We start from the raw sequence: 11,968 nt of genomic DNA, 5'->3' as shown, positions 1-11,968 counted from the left end.
CTTTGGTCCCCAGTTTAAGGTGTTGTATTCCTTTATTGAGTTTACAGTGAGGCAACATATTTAGTGGCAAGATACAAGTTATGCAATATTTTCTTGTTGCCTTTTCCACCAGGTTTCCAAATGGTGTTTTTAAAAAGGCATGAGCATGCCGTTGGTCCAATATCCAAGTGGGGACCTTATGATATTCCTATTTATATTAATTTTTGTTGCGTAAACCAGACAAGGATATATCACTGCTTAAAAATATATATAGATACAGTTGGATTAATATGACATTTGTTAAAGAATGTAAACTCGAAATGGGCATACGAGGTATATGAACATTTTCACATTTGCTTTCCGAAAAGGAAAAAGGGAACACTTTACCGTCACAAATAGAGAAATAAAACTGAAAGAATGATTTACACAAGAGTCAAAATTGGTTAATAAAAAGGGAAACCAATCGAATTGAATGGGAGTCTTCAGTAGCCATTGCTATTGACCCTCCGGCAGTTCTTCCTGATCTCTCCATCCCTCCCTGTCAGCGGACTGATGTTCCCCATCTTAATCATGGACATTGCAAAATTCTTGAAGAAATCTTGTTGGTTGCTTGCGAAGCGCTGAACAATGGGAGCGGTCGTCGTAGGCGCAGAGGGGTCAGACAGCATGACCTGGTCGGACGGGAGCTGGGCGCGGCCGTGCAAGAGGTTGCCGTAATACTTGTTGTCGAACACGTTTGGTGTGACCTGGTCCAGGTTCTCCAGTGCACCTTCAGGTTGCCCAGCCGAGCAGTTCTCCCGCGTGAATTGACACTGCACTTTACCGAATGTGTGCGCTCCTGAAGTAGAAATTTGTTGTTGAAATCAGTGTGCACGCCATATAAAGAATTTTCGAGGTTTGAATTGTATACAAATTATATTTCCTGAAATGTATTGAGTTAGTAGGTGTATGTTACCCTGTAGGGCGACGAGGTCAGTGTCGTCGAGGTTGAAGTTTCTAAATTTCTCCTGGAGCTTGTCCAGGGGGTCGGAGAAGCTCGGGAGGTTGTTGGCGCTCTCGATGTTGGTCGTCGTGCCGTCTCGCCGGCCGAGCTGCACCCGCCAGCGGGGACCTCCGGCCTACGCGCAGTTCCATGATTCCGTCAGTATTGAGAAGCTTGAGCGATACTGAGAAGGTAGGTGTGGGCGCTGGTCGCTCAATGCAACAAGATCGAGTCGATTGCTTACGAGTTCAACGGAGATCTCGGCTGCGAGGGCGAGGATGTCCGCGCAGGAGACGATGCCGGGGCACGCGTCCTCCAGCGCACTTTTGATGTCGTCGACCACCGGGAAGCCGCGCGCCGAGTTGTCATTTGCGGGCACGTTCTTCTCGCTCTGAATCGCCGGGAGGTCGTCGTCCAGCAGAAGCGAGCCGTCGCAGCCCTGAAACGCATATTGACATGCATGTCAGATGATGCAATGCGGATACGTATTGATTGATCAGCCAGGACAGAGGCATCGGTGCTCACGTTGACGAAGCAGTCGTGGAAGTGGAGGCGGATGAGGCTGGCCGGGATGCGGGGGTCGGATACCCGCGCGTCCTGGATGACGCGCCGGACGATGTCGTAGGCGCTGGGGCACGACTCGTCGTAGAACAAGGAGCTCAGCGCCGAGCCGGCGAGAGGAGGGTGGCCATGAGCAGCTCCCACCAAAGCGAGCAAGAGGGCGCAGTGCGTGGCGAGCAGCAGCCCCAGAGAAGAGGAGCACGAGGAATTGGCCATGCGCGTGTACGTGTACGATTCTTGAGTGCTACGTGATCAGTGAAGAGGCTGCTTGGCAGTGTAGGTACTAGCTAAGTAGTATCTAGCAGCGCGTGGTGGTGCTTGGCCGCTTGCTGGTTTGTTGCAGATGGAGATTGCAGCGATGGATGCGAGGGGAATTGTCGGGTGCGGCATATTTATAGCCCGTCTCTACGATTGATAACCGATAAGCGCACGCGAGGATTTTTCTTTGGACAGGCCACCTGGTTGCGCGTTTGACATGTTCCGCAGCCGGAGCAAGTCAATTTGCAGTATCGGTGCTAGCGATGGCTGCCGCATGCACCTTCCTCTCCACACGCGGTTGCTGATAATATATTAGTTCTTCGTTAGAGAGAGATGGACGACTGCGTGAGAAGAAGCGGTCGCGACTGAGTGGTTGTGTACGCTGCGCGCGGTGGGATCGAAAAGGAAAGGTGCCCAAATGTCTGTCATTTCGGCCATAAATAGTTTTAAAAAAGAAAGGGCTGTAGCTGTTGCTGTAGCTGTGGTGAGGGTCTTGCGATGATCAAACATGAGCTGGGCGACCGACTTGGGTTGCAGTTGTCAGGAAAGGGCCGATCGAGGCAAAAGCTCTCAGAGGTGGCCAGAAAGCCGAAATCATCTTGGATGTTGCGACCGCCGGTGATTCAGCCGTTAGTTGTTTAGTAGGGCAAGATGCTTCTTGGATGTCGGAAGTGCGTGCCTAGTGATTTGTTCGGACTTGTAATTTGTTTTTTTTCATAATATACATTAAAAAACTTAAATATATGCAATTTTAAACTCTTATTTTGTTCCCTTAATCGTAAGCAAAATAAAGACAAGATGATTTGATCAATGCATAGGTTAGTTGTACCCTGCATGGATTTAAGAGTTCAAAATTTCAATGTCAAGGATCTTTTAATGTCAAATGTAATAAAACAAATAAAAAATAGAAACATTGCTCAATACGAGATGTGTAAAAAGAAAGAAAAGGATATACTACCTGATATGAGAGGATGATTGATATATTCAATCATGGATAAAACAAGTAGGCTAGTGTTTTGACTAGCAAATGTTGTTGCCCTCTCTACAGCAGCGGAAGGGGATAAATGCACTGTCAAGTGGGAAGATGTTATCCCCAATGATGTCATAGGTGTTGAAGCGGGAGCCTCACACCGCATATCCAATGTCGAATGACCAAGATGAATGCAACAAAAAAAAAAGAAGTCCAATGACCTGGATATCCATCGACATCAACGGAGACAAGGGTCAGTAGGGGAGGATACATGCACTGTAGCACCGGGCTTGGACCCGTAGCTCAAATCGAGTATCAACCAGGTGACAGAGCAAGACGTAGCCTGCAAATCACTGATAGTGGAACCCACAGCCTCTGGCAGTGAAAGGAACGCCGACAGAACTATTGATTTGCAAAGTAGGATACACAATTGAATCGGTATAAGAGGATACGGAATATGTTGGCTTTAACTATGTAGCTCAAGGTCACGACGTTGGGAAGGCAACAGAGAAAGTCGCAGTCTGCAGACTACGTAGATGATATAGTTTGACCTCCCAACCCGAACAAAGGCTATTCAACTAGAATAGCAAAGAAAAAGAAAGAAAATAAGTACCTGCAGAGCATAATTTACATGAAATACAGCAAATATATGATGATACAGTGCCCGAGCAGATGAAAAATTGTTATGGTAGGCTTAGGTTCGTATTATATCTATTAATGGGCAGGTATAGTAGCTACAGTGACAAAAAGAAGAGCAATAGTTAGGTAAAACACAAATTGATGAAAAATCCAAAATGATACAACCGTACATGTACAATTGAATTCTTGATACTAGCCACGTAATTACATGGGTTAAAGAAGCATGAAGAGTTGTTGTCCCCGAGGGAGGTATATATACTGTTCATAAGGTTCATCCTTGGGACAAATTTATGATGTATTCCTGGTCCCGAGTTTAAGATGTTGTAATCCTTGATTGAGTTTACAGTGAGGCAACATATTTAGTGGCAAGACGCAAGTTGTGCAATATTTTCTTCTTGCCTTTTCCATCGGGGTTTCCAAAAGGTGTTTTAACGAGGCTTGAGCATGTCGTTGGTCAAATATCCAAGTGGGAACCTTATGATATTCCTATTTATATCGAATTTTTTTTCGTAAACCAGACAAGGATATATCATCAGCTTAAAAATATATAGATATAGTTGGATTAAAAATATATAGTCGAATTGAAGGAGAGTCTTCAGTAGCCTTTGTTATTAACCATCCAGTAGTTCTTTCTGATATCTCAATCTCTCCCTGTCAGTGAGCTAATATTCCCCATCTTAATTATGGGCGCAGCAAAATTCCTGTAGAAAGCCTTCTGGTTGCTCGTAAATCGGTGAACAATAGGAGCGGTGGTCGTCAGCACAGCCGAGTCAGACGGCATAACCTGGCCGGACGGGAGCTGGGCGTGGCCCTGCAGGAGGGTGCCGTGGTATTTGTTGTCGAACACGTTAGGCGTGACCTGATCCAGGTTCTTCAGTGCACCGTCAACCGTACAATTTTTACATTTTAATCTTCTTTTAAAAACATATTCTACCAATAGGCTCATATGAAAAACAATCTAAAAATAGACTCATAAGAATATACGTGGTTACTAATGGCGTCAATTGTTATGACGTCGTGCTATTTAACCATGGCGTAAAATATCATGATACTGTCAAAATGATCTGTTTTTCGATATTATTTCTCTATAGATCTATGAGTAGAATTTTTTTAATTGGACAAATTCTAAAAATTCCACATGTTGATCTGCCCGACGGTGCAGTTCTCCTGCGTGAACTGACTATGCACTTTACTGAATGTGTGCGCTCCTAAAGTAGAAACTTGTTGAAATCACTGTGCACACCACATAAAGAATTTTCGAGCGAGGTTTGAATTGTATACAAATTATATTTCCTTAAATGTATTCAGTTAGTAGGTGTACGTGATGTCACGGGCTGGGCTGATGGGCCTGGCTGTGGGCTGGACTGAAATGAGTTGGGGTGGCCCACTCGGATGAGAGGCATACAAGAGAGGCAATCGTCCAAAGAGAAGAACATCGAAGAACAAACATCAGAACTCGCCTTCTTCCTCCTCGGCTCAGCTCCAATCCTTCCCTTGCTGCTTCTGAGTTGATTGAATGTTTGATTGAGCGTTGATTGAGTCTTCGATCCACTGGGTAAGTGACAGTGTACGTTACCTTCGAGGGTGACGAGGTCAGTGTCGTCGAGGTTGAAGTTTCTAAATTTGTCCTGGAGCTTGTCCAGTGGGTTGAAGAAGCTCAGGAGGTTGTTGGCGCTCGTTGAGGTTGTTGTCGCACCCTCCAGCTAGGCCCTTGGCCCTCCTACCTGTGCGCAGTTGGATACACTACTACAGAACAGTACATCACTGCTAACTCCAAAACTCCATTCACTACAAGTTTTAGAGCTGACAGTGGGTAACGGGTAGTGATAGTCAGGGACTATCACTGTCGGCTCCGTGAACCGACAGTGGAAGGGGTTATTACTGCCGGCTGAAGAATTCAGCCGGCAGTGATTCCCTGGGTATCATTGTCGGCTGTTGGTTTCAGTCAACAGTGATTCCCAAGGCATCACTACCAACTGAAAACTTCAGCCGGTAGTGTTATGCCTCCCCCTTCTACTCCGGCCCTGTCATCCCTCTCTGTCCTCTTTGTCCTCGATCTCTTTGTCTCTCTCCTATTCAATACATACATACAATGAGACATATGTAATGTAAATCAATAACAAAGACACATTCATTAATACATAGTAATTCTTGTCACACATATATACATAATAGTTCTCATAGGTCACCCTCCAAAAAGTCGGTCGAGTTGAGTCAGTCCAGTATCCCTCTACCTCTCCCGCGATGAGGACCGCGTCTCCGCACAGACGATTGATGGCGTGTGTATGTGCGGGGACACGGGAGCCGATGGTGGTGGAGCGGAGGACCCAGCCACGCCTGATCAACCGCAGCGTCGCCTAAGCTCCAAGCTCACCGACGTGTCAAAGACATCAAAGTCCGACTCTTGAATGCTAGTATGGTTTGAGCATTTGGCCTCCTCCTGCAGCGCACTGACAGGCCACTCTCTCGTCCTCCTCCTCCTAGGCACGCTTATGGGACGCTGCTTCTTGCTTCTCCGCAGCGCACCATTGACAGGCCAGCCTCCCATCCTCCTCCTCTTGGGCGCACTGACGGGCCACTGCTTCTTGCTCCTCCTTCGCATCATCGTTGGAAGGCCATTTTGTCGAAGAGTCGTCCGACGGTACCAACTCCGAAATACACCTTCATTAATACATAATAATTCATGTCCTATATTATTATATAGTAATTAATGTTCTTCATTAAAATGGTGTCATTTGGCGATATATAAGCTGTCTAACCCTCTAGTAGACTTCCTCCTTGTCGCATACTTTGTACTAGAAGGTACGGTGTAATCTGAAGGTTTGTCACTGATCGACGGCATGATCGGTTCATGAAACTCGTTGTTTGGGTTGATAACATGATTCATGAAGAACCCGATGTTCTATTCTTAAAAGGCATTTATTTCTACAGGTTGTAACTCTTTTGTGTATAGTTTAGAGCGCTGCATTTAAAGAATCGAAAGAATTAGTCTTTGAACTCGTGTAGAAATTGAGAAGAAGGCATCAATACTTTATTTCATACCTGAAGATTATTGAACTTGACAACGTCTCTGTCTGAGCTAAATCCGTGCATGAAAGTTCGAACATGAAACGCGCAGAGATTCTTGTTAGGTGGCTACCTCATACACTTCAAGAGGAAATGATTCGTCAGTGGAACGAATTGAATCTTTTTATTCAAAAGAAAATAAATACACGAAAATTACGTGCGTACCGGAAAGTCAGTTTTTACATTATACTCCCTCCTGAATGGAAAGTGAATAAGACTCTTTTTACGGTATCTTGTGTACACCCTGTAAGTAAATATGAATACCAATTAAACTTAGATGTGATCATCAAGATAATGAAATGATCGAGTTTACATGTTTAGCATGTTGATGAGGTTTTGGTAAGTCGTCTGATCTCTCTTTTGTGAGTCCAATACAATGATCTTGCTCAAATCTGGGTGGATGACAAGTAGGATCCAATGAAAGCTGCAAGAATATTATGTCACCATAGCAAATTAGTACTAGAATCGAGTTGCCCATAAAAGCAGAACGCCTTGATGTGCAAGCATGTACTCATAACTGTAGAGTAAGAATATGAATTTCTTGTATTGGTGGTGAAGCAAACACTTCAATACGTAGTTCTCGGTCAAGCTCCAATTGCTTGAAATGCAGAAAACAAATAAATCTTCCCCAAGGAATAATTAGATTGCCTAGCACACCTCCATGTCAGTAATTCTATATCTACATGCCATTCTCACTGCATTTTGAAACAAATAAAACATACAAAGCAATAAACTAGAGAAGAATCTCCACAACGTACTAGAAAAAAGGAACCAATGTAAGCCCATAAGGACATCAAATTTCTGCAAGGAAGCCACTATAATTTAGTTTTGCTGGTTTAGTCTCTATTATGTTAAAGTTTGTATAATCAAGCCCTTCTAGCTCACTAGGAACAAAGTGACAGATACCCATCAATTTAGGCATAACATGACAGCGGCACGATGGCCGGGCATCACAGTGACATGATGGTCGATATCACACAAAGAAGAAGGGAGGGGCATCACATGGCTCGGCCGGAGCACCGGCTACAACAGCTCGGTTGGGAAGGGGATGGCTACTCACCATGGCTTTGGTGGTGGTCGTCGGGGAGGAGGCGGTCAGAGTTGTGGAGGAGCGTGGGCTGGGGATGTGCGTAGGCTGGGGAGGAGGCGATCGGACTCAGCAGGAGCATGGGCTAGGGAGGAGGACGAAGACATCGAGGAAGATGGGAATGGCGCTGGGGAGGAGGGCGGCGACAGCGCCAGGGAGGAGGACGAAGGTGTCGAGGAGGACAGGGACAGCGGGCTCGAGCTCGTAGTCCTACGGTGGCGTGGGCTCCTCGGCATCAGGAGGCATTTTGTCGGAGGGCATCAGAGGGAAGGGAAAAAATTTCTAAGTGTCAGAGGGCACGGGCATCGAGCTATTTTATCAGGGAGTGCTTTCACTACCAGCTCAATACGTTCACTGGTAGTGAAAGGATACCTTCACTACCGGCTCAAGAGGATCACCATCAATGAAAGTACTTTTACTGTCGGCTCAATAAATCCATGGGCAGTGAAAGTAGTTTCACTGCCGGTCTAATATGTCCACCGGCAGTGAAACCCCTTTCACTGGTGGTGCCGCAGGGTGCAAAAAATTTGTATGCTCAATAATAAAGACATCTTTCACCATCGCCACTATAAATTGAAGCTTTCATAACAAAAGTGAGGTATAATTGCATCTAAAACAAATTCATACATAGTAATTAATACAATTTAGCTACTTTGTCTTAACAATGCGCCCTTCATTATGATCACGCCGTACATAGGGAGGTTCATCGGTGTCTTCCATGAAAGGAGGTATCACATCGAATTGATTGTAGTATTCCTCGCCAACAATATTCTCCACTCCAATAATCCTTCTTTTTCTTGAAGAACCACGTGGCTCTCCTCCTTGTTAGCCGAGTCTGGGTCATTTACATAGAAGACTTGCATAACATAATTCACAAGTATGAATAGTTCTTCCCTATATCCAACAAGTTTTTGTCTACTGTAGTCATACCGTACTTGTCGATCTTCACACCCCCCTGGGAGTTTGACCAATTGGCACAAAAAAGAGGAACTTTAACACTCTATAGTCGAGCTCATAGATCTCATCTATGAATCTATAGTAGGTCTCCCTATTTTCATTGCAGTCGTAGGTATCTATACGGATACCGCTATTTTGGTTGGAGCTCTTATTATCTTGAGCTCTCGTATAAAATATATAGTCATTTATGTTATATCCTTAGAATGTGAGGATTGTAGTTGACGTTCCATGAGCCAACACATTCAACTGAGCACACTCTATCAACTTATCCATCATCTTTCTACGTAACCAAGTGCCAAAAATAAATATGCTCATACCTAAATATCATGACTAATTTTTCTAATTCATTAAAAATGAAAACTAAATATGCTCATATCTAAAGTTTCTATATTGTAGACTTCTAAATTTATTCCTATGGTTCATTAGGATTAACTTTGAAAATTTACCTAGGTCTCTATAGGGATAAGATCACGTTTGGTTTTACAGGTAACATTTTGAGTTAAAATGCTAAATATATGATTAACGTCAAAGATGTCAACTTACTTGACCTCAAGAGGCTCCTACTAGAAGCTTGCTTGTTGTTAGGAAAAAAATTCAGAGTTCACTTGCCTAAAAAATGAAGAAAAGGCAAAAATGAGTACATGGAGAGGAAAGAAGGGATTTTGTTTGGATAGCTAGAGAGAGCTCATCTAAACCTCCTTTGTCGGAGGGTGAACTCCTCAAGCAGGGATCCGGAGGGACCCCCTTTGAGATTTGGCCGGGGGGATGATTCTGAATTCGTTTTGCGGGTGAAATAAATGTGCGTAAATGCGATGTAGGTGGAATGGAAGGATCAGATGCAGAAAGTAGTAAATGCTCAAGAGGTTTTTAGACAGGTTCGAGCCGCGCTGAGCGTAACACTCTACTCTTGTGTGTATGCTATAAATGCTCTGAGAATGTCTCTCAGAGGTTCCGCTGGGTTACAAGAATATTTGTCTAGTCTAGAGCTTCGGGCTCCTTGTTCTTCGGTGTTCTGAGCTTCTGTGCTTGCACTGAACCTCTGTCTTGCCTAACTTCCACTTACCTTCTCCGGGGAGCCCGCCCCGCCTTTATAGTCGTCGGGTCGGTAGTGTACCCAGAAAGGGAGGGCGCGAGTTTCAAAGCGCCATAAATGGAAAGCAACCATCATGGGCTGCTGCGCGAGGTGACGGAGAGGGTTAAAAATGCGCCCCGTTCGGTCTTGTAGGTCATCATGCCGTTCTTCAACGGGCGCCGCGGGGAGGGTCCACCGGGCAGCCACCGAGCAGCCCAGCGTGCAGTTATCCCGAGGTGCGCCGGATGTCCCGCGATGGGACCCGTGCATTAAATGTCCTTACGCCCCCCTGCCAGGCCGTGGCAGGGACTGACAGCAAGCATGGAGGATCAGTTGGAGGTGACAGACCACACGTCCTCTTAAATGCAGCATCGGGCCTCTCACCAGTTGACACCTCACCACTGGACCTCTGTAGGGGCCACCGGCGAGGGACTTCTCAGGTCCTCGGGGAACCGAGTGCTCGAGGGCCACTATTCGCCGCCCCGAGCACTCTCTCCCGGATATGCCCTATCTTGGTCTTCGGGGGTCCGAGTGCTCGGGGGCCACTGTTCACGGCCCCGAGCACTCTCTCCCAGAGCTAGCTGTTCGGGTCCTCGGGGAACCGAGTGCTCGGGGGCCACTATTCACGGCCCCTAGCACACTCTCTCAGAACTGACTTTCCTTGGGTCCTCGGGGGACTCGGGTGCTCGGGGGCCACTATTCGTGGCCCCGAGCTCCCTCTTCCCAGTACTCGGCTTGTCTCGTCGTCGAGGGACTTGAGTGCTCGGGGGCCACTGTTCGCAGCCCCGATCACTCTCTTCTTGGCACTTGGTCTTCTCGGGTCATCGGGGAACTCGGGTACTCGGGGACCAATGTTCATGGCCCCGAGCACCCTCTCCCGGGACTTATTCTTCTTGCACCTCGAGGAAATGATCCCTGCGGGAGAGCGCCATGTGGCAAACTGCTGATCTGGCCTCTGGACTCGGGGACCCCTGGTTCCTGTGTCACCGACATCCTTCTTGACCAAAAATTGAGCTTGAGTGGTGAGGGAATCAATACGGGAGAAGGGATGAAGTGGTTGTTGCCATAGAAAATTTTGTGAGTGAGAGAGTTCTGAAATGGCTCTGTTAGTTCGAGGTAGAAGAAGGTGGGGAAGAGGAGGATATCACTGCTGGCTCATATATTCCGCCGGCAGTGATGTAGAGATATATTACTACCGGTCAGTAGATTAAGCCGAAAACGATGAGGGTGGGTGTATCACTGCTGGCTCAATCTATTAGCCGACAATGATGACTTTTATCACTACCGGTTCATAATCTACGATGGCCGATTCTTCCTGCGCGGCTAATGAATCGGCAGTGATGGCCCATCACTGTCGGCCCATGAGGAACCGACAGTGATAGACCGGTATATAAGCCCAGTTCTATAGTAGTGATATTTTCGAAGATCATGCAAACTAAACTTGAACAACATCAAGGAGCTCGGTAGGCAGTTCCAGTTAATCAATGCAAGAAGGTTAGGGCCCTTACGAGTTCAACGGAGATCTCGACTGCGAGGGCGAGGATGTCGGTGCAGGAGACGATGCCGGGGCACGCATCCTCCTGCGCACTTTTGATGTCGTTGACCACCAGGAAGCAGCCGTGCGCCGAGTTGTCATTAACGGTCACGTGCTTCTCGCTCTAGATCGCCGGGAGGTCGTCATCCAGCAGAAGCAAGCCATCGCAGCCCTGAAACACATATTGACATGCATGTCAAATGATGGAATGCGGATACGTATTGATTGATCAACCAAGGCAGAGACATCGGTGCTCACGTTGATGAAGCAGTTGTTGAAGTGGAGGCGGATGAGGCTGGCCGGGATGCGGGGGTCGGATAACCGTACGTCCTGGATGACGTGCTGGACGATGTCGTAGGCGCCGGGGCATGACTCGTCATAGAACAAGGAGCTCAACGTCGAGCCGCCGAGAGGAGGGTGGCCATGAGCAGCTCCCACCAAAGCGAGCAAGAGGACACACTACACTATTATATATCTATGACTGAAATAAGATTACATCATTAGGTACACAAATCAAAGTAATAAAAACCTAGTAAAATCTAACTAAATCACACAGAGAACCATATAATACTCATCTCAGTATAATGAAAGAGATTCGACCCCTATCAAGATCTCGTTTCTCCAATACTGATAGTAAGTGAGGACGCTTCTCAGTGAAGTGAAACATTTAGATATCACAAGTGAGAAAGAAGAACACTTCTCGTCGTTTTATATTGATGGGAGACTGGGGGTTGTGTGTGGAAAGTCAAAAGACACTAGTGAGACGAGTGGATTGTGTGTGTGGGAAGTCAAGAGCCATGAGAGATGAGCAGTCAAGTTAGAAAATACTCACAGGTCTTTAAATACAAACGGGTGTTTGTAAA

General features: G+C 46.3%; 1 protein-coding gene and 1 pseudogene across 1 annotated transcript; both read right to left on the bottom strand.

The window, feature by feature from the left end:
• Positions 1-313: 313 nt before the first annotated feature.
• LOC133883939 (peroxidase 2-like) lies at positions 314-1,896 on the bottom strand. Its single transcript, XM_062323346.1, has 4 exons — positions 1,487-1,896; positions 1,206-1,400; positions 935-1,097; positions 314-817 (listed from the first exon to the last, which is right to left on the bottom strand). The coding sequence occupies exons 1-4, from the start codon at positions 1,736-1,738 to the stop codon at positions 462-464; spliced, it is 966 nt and encodes a 321-aa protein (XP_062179330.1). The 5' UTR covers positions 1,739-1,896; the 3' UTR covers positions 314-461.
• Positions 1,897-3,984: 2,088 nt separating this feature from the next.
• LOC133884084 (peroxidase 54-like) lies at positions 3,985-11,680 on the bottom strand (annotated as a pseudogene).
• Between the last annotated feature and the right edge of the window lie 288 nt (positions 11,681-11,968).

This window comes from Phragmites australis, chromosome 11 (assembly GCF_958298935.1).
Source record: "Phragmites australis chromosome 11, lpPhrAust1.1, whole genome shotgun sequence".
NCBI lineage: Eukaryota > Viridiplantae > Streptophyta > Magnoliopsida > Poales > Poaceae > Phragmites > Phragmites australis.
Note: the sequence above shows the minus strand (reverse complement) of the source record. Positions and strands in the feature narration are given on the sequence as shown.